The 21,071-nt window shown below is 39.7% G+C and overlaps 1 protein-coding gene across 2 annotated transcripts in view; it reads right to left on the bottom strand.

Moving 5' to 3' along the window:
- Positions 1 to 6,613: 6,613 nt before the first annotated feature.
- The window catches only part of GPRIN3 (GPRIN family member 3), a 60,529-nt gene continuing 46,071 nt past the window's right edge, over positions 6,614 to 21,071 (bottom strand). Inside the window, exons 1-2 of one of the 2 annotated variants that reach the window (XM_042984192.1) lie at positions 17,569 to 17,727; positions 6,614 to 12,133 (exon numbers count right to left, since the gene is read on the bottom strand). In XM_042984192.1, the coding sequence (XP_042840126.1) occupies positions 9,692 to 12,019 (2,328 nt within the window). In that variant the 5' untranslated portion in view covers positions 12,020 to 12,133; positions 17,569 to 17,727 and the 3' untranslated portion in view covers positions 6,614 to 9,691. Of the gene's footprint in view, positions 12,134 to 17,568; positions 17,728 to 21,071 lie in introns of those variants that run through there. The other variant, XM_042984191.1, reaches the window with a different exon arrangement.

The following is a 21,071-nucleotide window of genomic DNA, read 5'->3' as shown; positions in this document are numbered from 1 at the left end:
TTCACACCCCGAGCCGAAATCAAGAGTCAGATGCTTAACCAACTGAGCCACCCAGGCACCCCAGAGTAGTTGGAAGTTTTGAAAGAATCACTGTTTAAAGTATATAGAAATTTTATTAAGTTATTTTTGAGAGTTGGGGTTCATAAATCTTACACCTCTCCCACTCTACAGTTTCTTGATGAAGATAGATTCAAGGAGGCACAAAGAAATCCAATGATAGTGTTAGTTTTATAATGATTAAGCTAGATTGGAGGACATGGCTGGACTTTCCATCTTCTTCTAGGAACTTAGACCACAGGATCCCAACTTATTTACCCAGGAGTAGGCAGAGAGGCTGAAACTACACAGCATACACCTGGATGGCCCTGGGCAGGAGGCCGCTAAGCCTAGATGTGACATAATATAAGCTTGAATACAGGTGCTCTGTGCCACCACAAGAGCTGATGCACCCTGTACCTCCATGCCCTCCTGTATTTCCATGAATGTCAAGCTCTTATCACTTTCACCAAGCCAAGAGCAAAAGTATGCACACACGCACACACACACACGCTATATCATCAAGAGCAGGAAAAAAAATCACTGCTTCTCATCTGCAGGTGTTGTTGATTCTATGGGAATTCTATTTTAATCAAAGGAAAAAAAAACCCTTTCATTGTAAATACTTTCAGCTCCACTGTAGATTTCTAGCAGAAGTGTGTCACGTTGAAAATCAATTGATTCTAAACGTCTAGGGCTAAAATAACACTTTTGACAGCAGTGCAAAAGCAACAACAACAAAAAGAACAAAGTAAATTTGAATCTCTATTATGTTTATTATGGAAAATGAAATGCAAAAAATCATACTTAAAATTTTTTGAGGGTAAAACAAAGTCATCCGTCGAATTTCCTTCCTTCCTTCATTCAAAAATCAAATTCAAAATGAGAGCAGAAGTGTATAAATTCCAAAATCCTGATCTATCCTTATTTAAATCCTAATATTCCATATTTTTTTCTAGGAAATAAAATTTTATTGGTAGGTCAATTTCTGAAGGATGGGGACTTTCTTGAATAAACCATTTTATGACTTTCATATATAGACATCATGAAAAGATATAAATTTAGATTCTAATATTGATACATTCATAAATGGAATTTCACTTTGAGTACTACTGTTTTTTTCAGAGATTTAACATTATACTACACTTTTGGTCTTTCTCAGCTGAGTATTGACACACACAAATGATTTTCACATTGACAGCTATAATTTTTCTGGGTGGCATTTAAATTAATATACATCGTCCAAAATAATTACACGAATTTATCTTTTAAGCAACAGTAAATATTGACAAACATCAAGATTTCACATATTCTGCTCTTATAAACAAGTATGGTTTTAGTAGTTTAAAAACACAGCCAGCTATAGTTACAGTGTTCTTATGATTGGTTAGCCTTTTATTTTTATCTAAGATACAAAGATGGCACATTAATTCTCCAAAACATAAATACATATTAAATATTATTAACTTTCTACTGAGAAATGGTTATATTTGCACTTTGCCACATGGAGTTCTCTATTAATGGAAACTCATATACCATTTATATCTTCAACCTAATACCCAGGCAACATAATTTTTAGTGTCAAGGAATCAGGGTCAAATTACATTAGATTTTAGGAACCAGATCAGACTTTTTGATCTCTAATAGAGTATTTCCTTTTAGGAAAAATGAGAGAAACTCAAACATCATTTCACTGATTAGAATTGTGATAAGTTGACAAGTGTTGTCCAGTGTTGACATTTGCTGGCTAATGTCTCTCATCTTGTTATCTAGTCCACACAGTATTACCTGTTATCAATAATAGGAATTTACTTGAGTCCACTTGACGGAACTCCCAAATGCTCATATTCTATTATCCTGCCAATATCATCTGTAATTTAAAAAAAAAAAAAAAAACTTTTACTCTTTGACTTCTCTTTGGTGTTGCTAAACATCATTTTGCTTATCTCAAGAGAATGCGTACAATCATTTTCCTCTTCAAGGGATCATATACTGTTTTGAAACCTATGGATAGATCTCTAAAAAAAAGGTAGGGCTTTAAACACACGAATAAATGTACAAATGGAGCCTACAAAACATAATTGATTTTCTCCAGTGTTTGTCATTTCCAGATGTAAAATTAGGTGCTTAAAGAACAGCATTAAACCTTTGAAGGTGCTCAGGTACCAGTCTATGACAATAACTAGATTTTCATAGTGAGGCAGGGCTTTCCTAAGCACCAAATCTGCTACCTGGGAGTATAACACCATTTAACGGGGAGCATTTGATCCCATGTTAATGTATAGAAAACAGAACAGTCATGGAAAGATGCAGTTTTCAATTGTTTTAATTTGTAATTTATTTAAATATTAACAGTATGAATGAAATGCATTTATGTGTGTATATATATGTGGGTAAGCTATTTACAGTTATGCCATGTATACATTTTTATGTGTAGAAAATGAAAATACTCATTGATTAGCCCTTTTGAGGCTTTTGAACAACTGTTTCGTTTTCCTGCTTTCGTACAACTCTTTGAGGATTTAGGTTAATTCATACAAGGTATGTACACAATCACACCCATAGCATGTACATCCTAGTCACACACTTACCACGGAGAGGATGTGTGAGGAATGTAAATCATGCCGGTGGTCAAAGAACTGACCTTACCTGTGACTAATGGCATGGTTAATTAACCTGGCAGATTTAGTAACATGCCAGTGTATTGCCAATGTATTCAGCCTTTGTGATAATTATGTTACCTACTCTCAGAAATGATAAAACACACACACACACACACACACACAACAGCCCTTTCTGACCTTCAGAAATGAAAGGACAAATTCTGTTACTGAATACACATGTACACTTCTGTTGGCTTTATTCATTTTCATACATGTGCCTACCCGATGACAGAACTTGGTTTTGAAATGGGACACGGCATGTTTTTTTTTCCTACACATAGAAAGAGAAAACCAACCACTCACAGACTATACACACTTACAAAATGTATTGACATACCACAACCGGCTACAGTATTATGCACAACATATTGTTCACATGTTAGTACAGCAGAGATAAATACATTGAGGAATTTAGGAATTATTAGTCTATTTCTTTCTTGAGTTTTCAGGTCAGGCCCTGTTGACCTTTCTCAGCCTCAGGAAAGCTATGTCCAGATGTCCTTAAAATAAAAATTAGTCTCTCCTCTCCTCTAGGGATTGAGGAGCATGACTGTAATACTGCAATCTTCTGATTTACCAACATCAGTTTAAGATGTGATGGAAAACATTATGAAAAATAATTTACTCAAAGATGTGGCCTAAAAGAAGCATTAAGGAATCTCAGCTAAAATCATTAAGAGATCCTGATAAACATGAGTAAGCTCCTTCTACCCACCCATTCAACATAGTTTGCTTTGTACAGTCTTCACGTGATATTAAAGCAATGGTATAAAACAGAAAAAATCATTTATCCACTTAGAAGTTTTGCTAAAAAATAGGCAATCTAATTTTTTAAAGTAACAAAGAGTATGGCTAGTAGTAATGTTAAAAAGCAAGCCATAATTTTCACCCTGCAAATCAGTGGATGACATCCCCGCATCATAAGAGATCAAGAAAGAAGTTAGCATTTCTCTCCCACTTATTTCTCCTTAACACATGTAAATCACTAGGTTATTTCTCATCATAATTCTCACCATGCTGGTTGATGATTTGTATCATTTTATGAAATGTAAAATAGTGACTTATTTTTTTTGCAGCCAATTGATTTTGAGCTTGAACTGAAAAAAGGGCTAGTATTTAGAAACGCCCATCTGGAATATCATTTTCTGTAAGGCATTATTTGAGGCCCTTTTTGATATGAGTACTCATGTTTTAGTTATTTTACATTTGGGAACACATTTTTTTCATAGCTAAGGCTGGTAATCCTCTAGGCAGAATTAATTGAATTGCTTTGCTACGTGCAAGTGTCCAGGAAGAGTAATTACTATATATTTAACCCCTCTGTTTCAACAAAGTTTCTGGTTGGATCTATCTTGAATTTTAAGCTAGCAAGACTTTTTGACTCCTTTTTCGTCTTGGCTAGCATTAAGACAGAGATGTTACCTTATCTCTACTAATGTCCACCGGCGCTGTATCTCTTTATAGAGCTCCTAAACACGTTTTTCAAGCAAGAAAGCAGAAATTATGCCTTCGCTTGTTTTATCTTGTGGGTTATAGTCAGTCTTCACGGAGCAAACCATATTACATAACGGTGTGCTCGTATAGATGCACTTGCTGGTATAACTGCCTCTTTTTGGCACATTATTGCTTGGCTTTAATTTCATTTTCAACAGTCTTTATTCTCATGATGAGTATCTGAGATTTCTGGGTCTTAAAAAAATAACAAACTTGTGAATAACATCTTGTTGCACCATTCTGGCCTCCATAGTCATTTCACCAAGGCCCATGGTTATTTAAATGTTCTTTATAATTATCTTCACCTTGACTTAACTAATAGTCAACAGTAATTTTTCAGGATTTTGTGTTGTTTCTATCTACACATATATACAGATGTATCGGATTTACTTTGAGAGGTTATTTGGTTGTGGCAAGTGAGTAGTTTAGCTGGTGAGTGTTCACAGTTAAGAGTAGCTGTAATGACCTCTGGCAGATGTCACTGATTACTTGTGAGACAGAATTTTTCCACCTCAATCCATCTTCATTTATGTCCTTGGTCATCGCAAATAAAGTTTATCTTATTTCTGCAGCCAAGGAGAATTTTTTTTTCCCAAGAGCAGGATAAATTTCATGGAAATGTTTCAGTATTTACAAGACTATTTTTTCCCCCTTTGCAAAAATGTCTAAAATTTTGTAGACATCCTTAAGCCTGTGTGTCTGCAAAGATGACATTTATAATTACTCATCCAGTTGCAGAATTCCATTAAGAAGGCTATAGTTACAAGAATGGACAGGAGATTTAGCGTATCACCTGTTATCTGCCAGGTGGCAGCAGCTGACCCACATTTGGAGAGATTCAACCAAAAGGGCCACACACAGCATCAAAGAACGTTGCTCACAGAAGACAAAATGCTCGAATATCAATATAAAATAGCAAACACTGAAGCAGACCTGGACAAGACTTCTGATTCACTGTGTAGACAAAACAGGGGTGGGGACAAGATGGTCTGCTCAATTATCCAAGATACTGCTGAGTTCACTGTATTATCATCACAAAGGGAAATTCACAGGCTTCATTTCTCAAATACCGTTTAGGACAAAGCAGGAGAGAGTAAACAGTATCATCTCCATGGCAGCATCGTAGCCGATTAGTAAATCAGACAGGAAGAGGCCCACACAAGGCTACAAGTGCCCAAGTGTCAGTAAAAACACATATACATATATGCAAACCTTATCCTAATGTATTGTTTTTCTTTATACTGATTCTTAAAAACTAGACAAGAGATGTGGTGAATTATCTGGTACTAGAAATGGACCACTTTTTTAACACTTGCACAATATGTAGGAGGAATAGAAGATAATTTCTCACATTTTGGCAGCAAAACAGTAACAGTGGATACAGCAAAGGCCAAACAATTTACATTAACAGCATACTCATATATATCCTCTGTAAACAAAGTGTAAAGTCACAGGATATTATATTCTTCATGTGGTATATACAGGTATTCTCAGAATGATGGGAACTCCTAGAAATGAGAGAAATAACATTAGAATAAGCTAGGAACAATAAAACCTCAATACTCTCAGGATGCAACCAAAAGTCATTTCCTTTTTCTGTTTTCTAGTTGAAAATGACAAGCTCCTATTAGAGATTTGGTCCCCAAATTCAGCCTCTAGGGTATATGTTACACATGCATATTCACTACAGTTTGTTTAAATTTTGAGATGTAAGCTATAATGTGAAGAATACTGGTGTCCAAAGTACCAATTATCAGACAATTCTGAAGATTAAGAAGTCATCAAAAATCAAATTATATCGACATAGCTGAACTTGTCAAGGTAGGAAAACACACTAATATATTTTATAAATATTTCATTTTGGACGCAAACAAAAAGGATTCTCCGACCTAACAAAATGTTCAACTTATGCCATTGGTCCAAAACATAAACATAGAGCAGTTGGTCTGTGGCACCAAAGCCAGTAATCCAGAAGGACATGATTAGAAAAGCACTGGAGATAAACATATGACAGCTCAAGTGGTGCCATTTTTCTTGTGGTCATTAAAATAGAAAAATCGACATTTAAATTAAAATTCTAGTATTCACTGGGTAAGCCATAAAGCCTCTTAACACTGTAAATATTTCATTATCTTCCAGACACTGTGTTCTAATTCATCTCTCTTATACTACTTGCTTAAGAAATATTTTATATTTCCTCCATATATCTCAATGATTAAAAAGCATGTTTTTAATTTTCTCTTTAACGTGTTATTTATTTTTGAGACAGAGAGAGACAGAGCATGAACAGGGGAGGGTCAGAGAGAGGGAGACACAGAATCTGAAACAGGCTCAGGCTCTGAGCTGTCAGCACAGAGCCCGACGCGGGGCTCGAACTCATGGACCGTGAGATCGTGACCTGAGCTGAAGTCGGACGCTCAACCGACTGAGCCACCCAGGCGCCCCTGATTAAAAAACATTTAAAAGGAACAGAACATCTAAAAGAAATTAAGGCCAAAAACAATTTTCAACCTGCTATGTCATGCAGCCAGGCTAAGAAATAGCCCAACAAATTCAAAGAATCTGCTATGAAAGCTGTTTTCCACTTCCATTTTGTTGAACCAACCTAAGGAGTCACGAATGATGTGCTGCATGTCAATGTTGTGTCACAGATCGAAGTGAGGGAAAATTTTCAGGTTAAGGTTTTATGGTATGAGTACTTGGAGTGTCATAAAGCAAAAGCATGGCTTGTCTTCAGGAGGCTTCATTATTTACCCACTCGGTGGTCTTTTCCTTACTGTTTTGAAAAGCTGTTCCTTCTTTAAGATTCAATACACAACTAAACGAGAAAAGTTTTATACTATTTTATGACAAGCTCTAGAGTGTGGCAGAAGTAAAGGTGAAAAGTAAAAAAACAAAAATAAAGATTAAGAAGGAAAGGCTAGTTCCAGTACCAAAGAAAACCAAAGTTACTAAATCAGATCTTAGGTTTTACTATGAGAGGCACACTGCAACGTTACATTTAGTTTTAAGTAACTTAATGTGATTTTCTTTTAATTTAATGTGCGACAAAGGTCTACAACTCTCTTAGGCCTCTGCCTCATTTTTAACTTGAGCTATTTACAATTTATAAGCTTACATTTATAATTTATAAATGTATAATTATACATTTCTAATTTCAGTATTTCTAATTCACGTGGTTACTCTAACCTCATAAGAATAAATATTACTACCAGATGCTAAATTCTTCCTTTCCCCCTATTTTAATGCAGGAACAGCCTGTTCTGGCCCCTCCCTACACAGCCGAGGATTACCTGGGGCCCACCCATCTGGAGCGGGCGCTGCTGACAGCTGCTACTGTGTACACAGGGTGTTCTCTGTGTGTACACAGCACGTATGCCAACGTGTGAGGGAGACAGGCAGTGAGGAAGGGGTAGGAGGGACACGACACCCTGGCAAAAGCATCTCCAACAGAAGCCACACGAACACTACTACAAACGGGTATTCGAGGCCAAAGAGAGAATTTTAGACTACATCTCTGATCCTTAACAGTAATTTGATTGATAATCTGATGGCAATTTCTACTGTAGGTAGTATTCTTAATAAGGGCCAGTTGGTAAGAAATGGGAAAATGTGCCTAATTAAAAAATTCAAAGGGTGGCTCCAAATGTAACCACTGTGATTTTACTATTCTTAGGCTCTAAGAGTACTGGGGCTGCAGTCCATTTATGCAGTTGTCATCTACGGTCCTATTGCTTTCAAAGAAACCAGGGGCTATTTACTAATTTGGGTTGTGCTCCGTTTAGCATGTGGTGTTAAAGCTCAGGCACAAAAGATTTTTCCCTATATGCTCAGAATCTGCAAAAGAGAATTAACAAAAATAGAAGCCAAAACAGAGGTTTTGAGTTTACTGCACAAACGCCATTTATGCGTCACCAGAGAGAGAGAATACATGGATAGACGCTCTTTTCTGGCTCATCGAGGGGAATGAGCTCAGAGAAGGCAACCAGGGAGCACCCCTTCCACATTTAACAATCTGGCTTTGTAAATGTAAGGTGGAGACGAGCAATCTCCCTACATGAATCTAGGAGGGGAAACTTTTCCAGAGCCCTGCCTCATCTCCCTTTTCCACACCCCTCCAACTCTCAAGCCACTACTGGTCATCCCAGCCCAGTACCCTGTAAGACACTCATGGGTACAAATGAAAAGCTCCTCTTCTGGAGGCAGGTGAGCGCTGAGCTCAAACAGGTGCCTATGGTTTCAAAATCTATAGCCCACTAGAAGCTCAAACCAGGTTTTAGTAAGGGCCTTTTTTTTTTTTTTTTTACTGGGTTTGAAGGATGAGACACAATGGTATTTCTGTTAAAATCAGTAAGTTGACAGAGGCTACCTTTTTACTACAGATGAGAAATTTAAGCAATTAGATGATATTAGTCTACCTACAAAAACATGAGAAGTTTGTGTTCTATTTGGTGTTCACTACATTTTCTATTAGAAGCTACTGCATAAGCAAGTCAAAAGGAAAACACAAACTGCATCCCGTTTATAGGAGTTGAAATTAGACCCATTGCTTTTGTTACTTCCTTTTTTTGACACAGAAAAGGTTTCAACACAGAAACCTTAACACTCTCAGCAGAATGTTTTTGGAGAACACCTGTACTACACAAACTTTAGTATACTTAATAATTTGATGACTCTTTCCAAGAATTCAGTTGCATGTACTTCCTCTAAAGAAATAGAAATTTCATCTCATCAGAATCATAGAGATGCCCCTTGCCTTCAGTGCAGGAAAATCTGTAGATATAAATTCAAGTTTTACGTGGGCAGTATTCATATTCAAAAGCTCAGCTAATTTTCCTAACATAACTTTCTTACATTTGTTGACGATATAACAAGGTTTACCACAACAGTTATCTGCAGATGTTGACAAATATTAATTCATTTGGTATTGTATGCATTTAAATGTTTTTCCTTAATGTCATCTGGCTGAAGAGCAAGTAGAATTTATTTCACAGTTTTACATTATAGTTCTTATCGTCTACTTAAATTCTGTGTGGTAATAGCATTCTTATTGCAATATGACTAGAAAGTATAACAGTATTTTTGCTAGTTTTAATATTAAGCAGGGATTTTAATGGAAACACCACAGTGTGATATGTTGAGGCAGTAATACAAAGTGACACGTATTTAATGATAGTGCTAGTTCTATAAGTAACATCATATTAAAAAATCCAGTGAATGTTATTTCCTCTTAATTAGGGTCATTAACCTTCAGTGGAGCTTTCTTCTTTTCTTTTGTTCTTTCTTTCAAATTGAAATGATATTTTTATTTATGGAGCCCCAATCAAAGGACCCAACAATTCTTAATAGCAACTTCCAATAGTTGATTCTTGCTTGCTTGTCTTCCTGGTCTCTCCAAAAAAACAAAAAACAAAAAACAAAAACTAAGTAAGCTTTGACAAATAGAGACACTTAGGAATACCATAAATATACACAAGGGTTCCCATACACATTCCCTTTCAGTCTAGCACAGAAGAAGGGGCAGGACGAACACAGCAGTTGGGGCGTCGAAAGTTCTGCAGCATGGACTGTAAAACACTGTGCTGCCTTCCTTTGAGCTTTTTATTTGAAGAAGTATCTGAGGAAATGGATCTCCGGGTCTGGCTGTTTTGAGCTTTGATTAATTTCTCATGTTCCCTGATTTGTCTTTGTAGATGGTTCTGGATTGCGATACCCAGGGACTCTGGGTCCAGGGAGGCACCATACACTTCCCAGGTCATGCCCTGCTCATCCCACACGACGTCCCTGACACGCTTGGACTGTTTCAACTGCAGCTTGGAGTCGGCGGCCAGCTGCTTTTTCTTCTCTCCTGGGGTGAGTCCCACCTGGGCGGCAGCCGCGGTCACATTTAACTTTTGCTCCTTGAGGAACTCGCTGACTCGGCTGGCCCGCCGTGGGCTGGCTTTGACCAGGCGAGAAGGGGTCCTCTTGCCAGAACCTGGACTGGAGTCACCCATGGAATCGGATGGGAGGCTCAGGCTGGTGGCTGTCTTGGTCTGTCTATTTTCCTCCAGGGTACCCTCCTGGTTCTTCCTCACTGGGGAGGGCGTAGGACTAGCAGCTGACCCAGTGCCTCCACTTTCTTGAGATTTAGGATTGAGCAGCAGGGTTTTGGCCTCTGCCCTGGCCCTGACATCAAGGATATCGGTGCCTCTACATTCTTGTTTTACTATCTGAGGAGATGCTGGCTGCTTCTCTCTTGCATCTCCTTTGTCAGTGGGATCCAGGCTCCCGGGCCGGTTGGCTTTGTTGGCAGGACCACAAGAGTCAGAGAGTTGGCAGTCTGGGTTTGTTTCGTGACCATCTGTGGTTTTCACTGCAAACTCAGATGGCTTGGTTTCAACTTTCCTCAATTCATGATTTGTTTCGGTTTGACTTCCCGCACTGAAAGAAATCTGGTCAGTGGGGCTGGCTTTCAGGGACCTGGAATTCACACCTGAAAGCTGTTTAGAGGTGGGCTCTTCCCTTGCTGGGGTCATTCCTGCAGACCCTGTATCTTCCTTACACAGATCCTGAGTATTACCGGATGCCACGGTGATGGATGAGATCTTAAGGACCTCACTCGGTAACCTCATCAATTTGCATTCCCCTTGGAGAGCTGTGGAAACAGTGGCAGCTGCCTGGATGTGCACTTCTGGCATGATGCTGGGGCACGGACCTGACCCTTGTGGGGAGTGGATGTTGTCAGATAGCTCCAGCGTGTGGCTCCCACTGCCGCTGCCATTGCAAATGACACGCAGCTGCTCTTGTTCCAAACACTCAGGAATTGGGGTTTCCTTTAAGAATGCAGCGAGGATGCTGGGGCTGGTGGAGACCGATCTGTTCTCCACACTTGCCACTGCCTGCACCCCAGCATCTTGCCGAGCCCTGTCGGGAGCTTCTGTGACCTCACTTGCAGCTTCGTTGGTCATTGTACTTGCTTCTTTGAACCTTGACACCTGATCTTGAGGACGTGTGGAGACTTTGCTAGTGAGGTGGGGTGGTTGAGGTGTCACAGAAGTCACGGACTGGCTGTCTGAGGTGGTGGCTGAGGGCTGTTTGTTCCCTGAACATCCTTCTTTTCTCACGGGAGAGTCACAGGACCTTGTCTGGGAGTCGCATATGGCTCCCGGCCTTGCCCCTTTGGGTTGGCCTACAGGAGACGAGGGGTGACTGAACACCTTGGCTGCTGTATTTGCAGTCTGCAGCATTCCCTGGATTGTTTTTTGAGAAGAAAAATCACAGGGCACTTGGTCTTTGCTGTTGCTCTGGGTGCTTCCCACAGGGCAATTTGACTTTTCAGGTTTTTCAAGAATCTCCCCATCCGAGGTTCTCTGTGTTTTCAGCAGAGTATCTTCAGGTCCTGATAAGGGGCTGGCATTGAGCTGGTCACCTGGGGTCACCTGGTGGGTGTGTTGGTTGGCTGGCATTGTAAATGCTTCATCTATGAGATCCTTTCCTGCTGCAGAACATGGGGCTGGTGCTGTGGGCTCACTGCTTCCTGGCAGCTGGGTTTTGTCAGAACTGCATGTAGGAGACACTTTTTCCACCTCATTGAAGACACCAGGAGAAGACATGTCTGGCTGGGTGGTCTCATGCTCAAAGGCCTGCATCAGGACCTCAGCAGCTGCACTGGGGCTGAGGTCTGGCTCTGCAGGAGTGCTGGAAAGGCCATTGGTGTTCTCACACAAGACGGCTGGTGGAGACCGAGGGGAGGCAGGCTGCACTTCTCCTAGATCCTCTTCTTTTCCAGAAGCTGTGATCAAGGAAGTTTTAGCCGATCTCAAAGGGTCAGGTACAGTCCCCATGGAATTCTTCTTCAGGAAATCCTCAGAGCTCTCCCCGGAACAGTGTTCCACCTGGGAAGCAGTTTTAGCTCAGTGTAGGGACAGAGTCAGGGACGATTCCTCTGAAGGATCAATCTGTGAATCAAGGAAATAGTATGATTAACACGGTACAGCATTTAGGGGTTGAAAATACAGCAAACTGTAATTTGTACAAGATCTTATAAGCACACTAAACCTTTTCCTTGTGTATTCGTTGCTATAAAACATAGATCTTGGGAAGAAAGACTTTGAAAAAAATATTTTAATTATACAAGTATTATTTGGTACATTAGTTTCTGCTTGCATCCCATTTCTGTCTGCAAATAGGTTTTTAATGTATTTACCTAAGCATTTGATAACTACCCAAAAGTCATTTGTGTAGTCTGATTTACCAGATATCCGAAAATCCTATAAAGCTACTGTAATCAAATCAGTAAGTATTGAAATAGGCCTAAACAGATACGTGAAATAGAATATCTAGAAATAAATCCACATATAAATGAAGATTTAATATATGACAAGAGAGGCATTTCAATTTAGTGGCAAAATGATGGATTATTTAATATAAGGAGCTGGCAAACTGTTTATGCATCTGGAAGAAAATAAAGCTAGATCTTTATCTTATACCAACTCCAAAAATAAATCCTAGATGGATTTAGATAGATTAAAGGTTAAAAATGTAAAATAAGTAATTAAATAAATAAAATCCTATAAGAAAATCTAGGAACCATAAATATAATCTAGGGGCAGAGAGGGTAGGCTTCTCTTGGCAAGGGAGAAAACACACAAACTAAGAAAAACATAAGGGATTGAATAAAACGCAAAAGTTTTGTATGGCAAAAGATACCATAAACAAATACAATAGATTTGAAAAACAAATGTTTAAAATCCTAGAGGACAGGCAAAAATATCTATCATATAGCAGAAGCTCTTAAAATTTTTCAGGGAAAGAAAATAGGTCTTTGGAAAAATGGACACAGAACATGAAAATGCAGCCTGCAACATAGGAAACATGACAGTCAACAAGCTTTTGGAAAAATGATCAAATTCATCTGTAGTCAAAGAAAATGCAAATAAAGTAACAACGAGATTTTAGTTTACAATACTTCCACCAGCAAAAACTTTTTTTAAAAAGAGCTGCAACATTATGGCCTGGGGAGACCTAGCAAAAGGAAGTATTTTTATTAATTGTAGGTGCATATTGTGTATTGTTACAGCTTTCTTAGGGAAGCAGTTTAGTTTTTAAAGCTAAAAATACACATGTCCTCGACTCTGTGATCCTAACTCTATCAACAGATGTAAAATACCAGCATATATAGATAGGGATACAAGTATGTTTACTGAAGTACTATTTGTAGGGGCAGAAAAACTGGATGCAAACTGATTTCCATGAAAAGGGGGAGTAGTAGAATAGATCAAGACATATCTCTACTGTAGAGCATAATGCAACCATCAAAATAAACAGTTAATTGGGCTGTAACTTTTCAATTGGGAGGGATTTCTCCAAGGTATGGCTGAGTGAGAAAAGCAAGGTAGAGAAAAGAATATATACATTTTCCTTTTTGTGACACAGTGACTTAAAACACACAGTGACCTAAACACACAATGACCTAAAACAGACTGTGTATGTGTACAGACATGTTTGTATACGATTATGTAAATTCTAAAAATATTTAGACTGAGACATATTAGGTCTTAAATGGAGGGAATGTGAGGAGTAGAAGACAGTAAAAGAGAGATGGAGGTACTGAAAGGTGGGAAAAAACTTAATTTTTTAAATCTGAATTTTATTTACTTATATTTTTATTTGAGAGAGAGAGAGAGCGAGCAAGCATGGGAGGGAGGGGCAAAGGGAGAGCAAGAGAATCTTAAGCAGGCTCCATGCTCAGTGTGGAGTCCGACACAGGGCTCTACCCCATGACCCCTAGGATCATGACCTGAGCCAAAATCAAGAGATGGATGTTCAACAGACTGAGCCACCCAGGCGCCCCTTCCCATCCTTGGTCTTGACTGTTTTCTGCTAAAACCCTTTGTCCAGGTGTATATTCCATTTCTTCCTTATTGGAGTTTTCTGTCGCAGTCACTTACTGGCACCAAGCCTGTCTTCCCCTCTGCCCCTTCCTCATCCGCCTATATTATGCCTTTCCTCCCACTCTCTGCCCTCCTCATCCTCAAAAAGCCTACCCATTCTTCAAGGCTCCACTTAAATCTCATTTCCTTTCTGAAGGCCTCTAAAGCTTTCAAGTCATAAAGTCTTTCTCTCTTTTAAAAATTGTACAGCTGTGGTCATCTGGGTCCTTCTAATGTGCTGTTTTTGTACCTTTGTTACTCGTGTAAATGTCTTATTTCTCCAAAAGTACTTCAAGTTCCAGGAGGGAAGGGGACAAGCTTATTGATTCTTTTCTGTTCACTCCACAGGAGACAGTGCAAAGTCTTGTGCATAAAAAGGTGTTAATTGATCCCAACTTCCCTCCCAAATGGCTATTATTAAAGCCTTGCCAAACTTCAAAATAATAGGAAATGTTAACCCATGACATGGAATATTAATCAAAACATACAATTTAAAAGAGTGCTATTTTTAAAAGTAAAAAAAAAAAGGTTGTATCTTATTTATGAAACTTTATCTGTAATTCAGTGTTAGGCAATTAAAAACAAGTACATTGGACACCTGCTACAAAAGCGGGAAGGTTTCATAAAGCCAGGAGTATAGAACATCTCCTGTGTTATATAGCTGGAGCCAAGAAACCTGGTTTGCAAAGAGGACTGTGAAATATAAGCAGCTCAAAGTTCAGTAACTGAAGCTGAAAGACTTAGAAAAAGACGACATTTCATAAAGCTCTCAGAATTCGCTGTGTTTACTTCCATTTTCCACAGATACCTAGTTGATTATACTAGTTTAACTTTAAAAGGTGTTTCCTTTTGTTTACTTTGTCAATAGAGGCAAAATCCATCAATTCAAGAATCAAGAAGAAAGGGGCCCCTGGGAGGCTCAGCAGGTTGAGTCTGATTCTTGATTTTGCCTCAGGTCATGGTCTCCAGGTTCCTCAGACTGAGCCCCGAGTAGGACTCTGTGCTGACAGTGTGGAGTCTGCTTGGGACTCTCTCCCTCTTATTTGTGTTTTTTTCCCCTCTCTCTCAAAATAAATACACTTAAAAAAAAAGAATCAAGAAGAAAAAACAGATTCTTGGCTCATACTTGTGATCTGAAACTCTTGATTCATGGATAGATAGGAAATCAAGACTTTTCTCAATCATATCTGCTAAAGTAATTGTTACAGCATCTCCATGTGTCCAGGAATATTTTCCCCTCCCCTCTCCAACTAGAAGCAGAAATCTATAGTCTCCAATAGGTTAGACAGATAGGGTATTTTAAAAGTGTAATTACTTGGTGGTTTAGAGTGGGGAGTGTATATCTTTAAAATCAAGCTGAGTCCATTATGATAAGATTTAATAACCTCTACAAATAAAATTGCTAACAGGTAATCCACAGACTGAATGAATCCCTGCAGGTGTGTGTGTGTGTGTGTGTGTGTGTGTGTGTGTGTGCATGTGAGAGAGAGAGAGAGAGAGAGAGAACTGCACGGTTTCCCCTTCTCTTCTCTCCCTTTCTTCCCCCTCCTCTCTTTCCTCCTTCCCCCTTCCTTTTCCTTTCTTTTTTTGTTTTATGAATTGAAGAGATCTTTCATAAAAAGCCAGATTTCCCTCTTTTTGTTAATTTTTAAAAACTCAGAAGGTATGCATTTCTAGGCAGCAACCACCAGGTAGTGATGATGAGGGCTGGCTACCTTGTTGAGCATGGACTTTCCACATGGCCCATTCCCCATTACCTTGCTTTCCTGGTTTGTTATTACTTACCTGGGCTTGTGTGGGCAGTCAAATTTGAGAACTTTGGTCTAAGAATACTGACAGAGTAGACTTCCCAACCTAATTTTTAGTCCTCTGAGAGCAGTTCAGCATTGTCTTTAAGAACATGGACCCTGGGGCAGAATTCCTGGATTATAGTATCAGTTCCACTAGCTAACTCTAACTCTGTGTGCTTGGGCAAGTTAACTTAACCGCTCAAGGAACCCATTTCATCTATAAATTGAGGATAATAATCATGGTACTGCCTCAGTGGGATGTTGTGAGGAATAGATTTAACATTTAGAACAAACAACATCTTGGCATATATTAAACATCTTATGAGTACTAGCTTCTTTTGAAAACCTTGATATTTAGGCTTTGATCTGTGTTAAAGAAAAAAACTATTCTGACACTTGTGAAAATGGTAAGGAAGACTTTACTTAGGACTATTGGGATACGTGTCAAGACTACTGCATAAAGAGAGAACGATCAAGTTCAACTCCAAATACAATTGCAGTAATAAGTGGGGATTTTTAACTAAAGAGCAGTTAAGGGGGGGCGTCAGTGGATCAAACATTACTAAGAGGAGAAATCAAAGGTACAGGGACTCTTGTTGAATGCAGGCCAAGTGATCAGACACCAACTAGGGGATGGTGGGAGAGTGGGAAATTTAATCTGTTATTGAGGATATCAGATATTAAGGGTGGGAGGATTCTCTCTAAACTGGCTTAGCAGGATTCTTGCTAAAACTGGAGACTACAAGAACAGGCATGGAAGCCCAAGACTGAGGCCTAGTCAATAAGAGGGCTCAGAGGAGTCTGACTAAGGTTGGTCAAAGAGAGAGTCTTTGTCATATGCACTGGTGAATATGGATTTTCTTATAATACTCTCTGCAGCAATATGAATTCTTTCTGAATTGGCCATAAATTGCAAAGGAGCTAATGGTATCTCTGATTTTGTCTTTTAGTTTGATAGGAACTAGATTCTTAATAGCAGGTGTCTTTGGTCCTTCTGCCCTTAAAAACATGAGCAAGGATTTAAGGCCTTATTGCAGAAATGCAGCAAGCCTGCAAGGTAAATATTATCCACCTTTTACAGGGAAGGAAACTGAGGTCCAGAGGTTAAGTAACCTACTCACGGCTGAATACCTATAATTCCTATTGAATTGAATTTTTATGGGTGCAAATGCCTGGGCTCTTTCTGTGAGCTTCCTTATTATCTGTAACTCTGGAAAGAAAATGCAAAGCAAGAGAAATATATATCTCTATCTCTATCTATCTATCTATCTATCTATCTACCTACCTATCTATCTAGAGGAGAGAGAGAGAGACTTCTTTTTGCAAGTGATCTGCAACCCAGGGGCAGCCTGCATGGCATTAACACAGACTACCATGACATTCATAACTGGTCACTTTATGAAAAGCCTGCCTTGCCGAAGGCTGACACTGCCACCATTCATCCTGAAAATAGTGGGTTCCACTACTATGCCACGCTGCCTATTTTCATAACAGACACCCACGCTTAATAAGACAAGCAGCAGGGAACCTCAGCCCTTTGTGATTTGCTCCAGAGCTGCTCTGGTGGGAAGAGCATTAGACAGAGAGAACAGAGAGAGGCTTGGCAGTCCTGGACCGGCAGGATGCTAGTACATTGCAGGTCATGGCGATAATCTTGTGCACAGCAATTACCTTTGCCTACTTCAGAACTGCCGCATTGCTAGAACAAGGACTTCAGAATGTCATCGCATCTCTTTTAGTGACATTCTAGGTAAGTGTTACAGGGACCTCGGTGATACCTCTGTCTGCAGATATCTGACAGCAGTTTTTAGCCTTCAGATGGATGATGCAAAGACCCTTGAAGAACAGTGAGGCAAGAGGTAAGAGACTATTAATCCTTAAGAAAAGGATAAAGAAAAAAAATGTCATCTGGCATCCTATTCAACCTGATTTTATTTTGCTCCCTTTAATCAAGAAACTTTGCCTAGATATTTGCATTCTGAGCCCAGCAGATTGTGCCAGTGCACAGTTTTAAGGAGAGGTGATTCAATCCCAAGAAACACCCACAAGCTAGGAAAAGCAGTTCGTTCTTTCTTTAAAAATTCATACCTTCGCAGTAACAGCTGCCTCAAATGCACTTCAAAGATACTCGCTGAAAAATTGGTTCTTCCCTTCGAACTGCATCTAAAGCAAATCAGAATGGCTGAAGAGACAAGAAGGCTGTTTTGCTCAGTGCCATTGACAGTGCCCGGTAGACTTTTAACCCTAATGGTTACTTTAATAAAGGCACAGGAGAAACAAGCCGCATCCTTCTCCCCATTCAAGTCATTTGTTCCACGCTATTCTAGAAAAACAAATGCATGGTTTATTATCTCATTGAATTCCACTGTAAGTAGGGCCAGATAAAAATCTCTTAAGAAGTAAAAAAGGGCTTTAAGACGCATGAAACCCCAAGCAGATCCCCATCTTTTGTCAAACACAAAATGTGAACAGGCGGCTTCTAAATTCACCACAGATAGAAATCACACGGCTCAGCGAGCGCTTACGTTTTTACTTTCTGTATTCCAGACACAGTTCTGCAGGTGAACTTAGTTAATCCTCAGAATAACTCCATAAGGATGAACCTACTATGAGTTCCACTTTGCAGATCTGGAAGCTGCGGCAAGACCACACAAGCAATCAAGGTTAAAGACCCAATTTGAATCCAGACCCTCTGAGTACAGAGTCCATGTTGTCAACCAGTTTTACACAGGGTTGAAATAGGGCACTTTTCATGGAGGCAAGCTCAATGACCTGTGGAGGAAGCCTCATCAGACAATATAGGAAACAATGGAAAACTCAAAAAAAAAAAAAAAAAACCAAAAAACAAACAAAAAAACCCACATAGCCTTAAACCCCTCTCACTGATTCGGATGAACAGAGGTAAACTAGACTACACAAAAATTCCTGTTCTTCATAATGATTAATCCCATTTGGACATTTTAAGGGCCACAGACTTTTCTGGGAAGCTGATGAAAACTAGGGACCTTCTCTCTAGAAACACAAACTTGCCCACACATGTGTTTGCAGGTAACTTTAGGGGGTTCCTGCCTGGAAACCATTCCCAGACCATCCATTAATATCCTTTTATCTAAGAAAAAAATTTTATGATAGGAAAAGATAGGATTCAGTAGGCAAAGAGGGAAAGGTTAAGACCTGAGGTCCCGGGGTGGGGCAAAACAGGTATTTGGGAACAATGCCAGGAGGTTCTGACCACAGCAAACCCCCTTGGGTAAGGTTCCTCTTAAGACCATAGCAGACACCACCTACTCCCCCTCAGGTTCCCCTCAGTAATTTGACAAAAGACCTAACTAAAAATTAGTAGACAATAAAAACAACTTCAGTATGGCCATAGACCACCCCTCATACAATGGCATCGCGCCAATGAGGAATGGACAACCCAGCTCCCAGAGTGATCCAGCCAATAAGGGTAGGACCTGAGAAGGAGCAAGGGGGAAAGGAAGGTGGGGGTGATCAGAATTTTACAGAACAAAGTCCTTTGCCTATTGTCGTGGGCATTCACTTTCTAATGTCCCCTCTCTATAAAGAGAGCTTTCACACTATTCTTACTTCTTACATTTTGATCTTATACTCTGACAAACTTTTGCCTGCTGCTCATTTTATTTTGTGTCCACCTCTTCGTTCTTTGAAGTGCTAGACAACGAATCCCGATATTGAGATAAAAACAACAAACAAACCAACCCTTGCAGCACCACCACAAAATTAAATTTACCTGCCTCACATTGTTGTTATAGCATTTAAAGGAAATGAGCTAAATACTTAGCATAGTTTTGGGAAGATAACATAATCATGAATTATTACTATTTTAAAAAATTATTATTTTGGCGTCATTTACCCGAGGAGGCATGCATTATGCGATATATTTCATAATGACTCTGTTTTAAGTGGTCCAGCAGAAATGTTTACTTTTTATATTCTCCCCAACCCATCTAAAGACTATTATTTGAAGAGGAAACTTTTAGCTAATTCACAAATTAGCACAAAAATGAGGTCTATTCTTTTTAGGTCATGGGTGACACATGAACTTTTGGGTTCTTTCTCAGCAAAATCAAGACTCAGGTTTTAATGACTTTGAAAAATTAACCCCTCAAAAGCACTATTTTCCTACCTGTGGAGATAACTCATAGCTAAATATCAACGTTTCTATTTAAAAATGCTTAAAATAAGTTTTTTTTTTTAATTTGAACTCTTCTGGGGAAACATGAATAAAATAATTGTTTTGTTACTTCCTCCCTTGTCTAATCAAGCTGGCTCTTCTCATTTACTCTGTCTGCCTGATGGATATTTGAATCTGAATGTTTTCCTCTTCTTTCGCAACTCGGCTCTGAAGGATTTCAATTGCGAGCGTATTTTAATTGCAAAGAGAGTGCAACAGGATCTCTGGGCTAACTAATGGTTAAACAACACCCTATTAGCCATAAAATAAGAGCTCTGTATTTGCATTTTAAAATCCTGGGTGAGATATGATCTAAGCTGCCCGCATCCCAATTTTCTCAGGATATATTTAGCGCCACTCAGCCTTACAAACAAGTATTCTTGTCCTTGCTCGGTTCCTCCCTGACCTTGCTGATAGCCGGCCGCCTTTTCCCCTGGCTGCCGCACTTCCCCTCACAAGCCAAGTCGAGCTCATTAAAACCAGGCCTCCGCTCCACCTGCTTTCCCTCCGGCAAAGGCGAGTGGGGGCCTAAACGGAGACCCTGGCTGCCCAGCTGCAGGCGGAAAGCTTTTAGCGATTTCTGCTTTTAGCTCACGTCAGACACGGGCCAGGAACCTCTCCTTGCACACTTGCTTCTTTAATCATTTTGAACGATGGGAACGTGCCTGGTGGCAGTACCTGTGGTGAAGGAAACAGGAAAAAAGCCGTACGTGGAGCCGGTCAGTTGGGGCTGTTCTGCTCCTAGAGAGCAGGGAAACCCCGGAGAAGGCAAATTAGGAAGTAGATAGATTCCTCAGGGCCTGGCATCTGGACCTTGTGCACAGTGCTGCCTTTCTGCTGAAGGAATCATACACATTCTTTGGGGGCGCCTGGGTGGCTCAGTCGCTTAAACGACCCCCGGACATCTGCTCAGGTCATGATCTCTAGCTTCCTAGGTTCAGCCCTGCATGGGCCTCTGTGCTGACAGCTCAGAACCTGG

Source organism: Panthera tigris, chromosome B1, assembly GCF_018350195.1.
Source record: "Panthera tigris isolate Pti1 chromosome B1, P.tigris_Pti1_mat1.1, whole genome shotgun sequence".
NCBI classification, from domain to species: Eukaryota; Metazoa; Chordata; class Mammalia; order Carnivora; family Felidae; genus Panthera; species Panthera tigris.
Note: the sequence above shows the minus strand (reverse complement) of the source record. Positions and strands in the feature narration are given on the sequence as shown.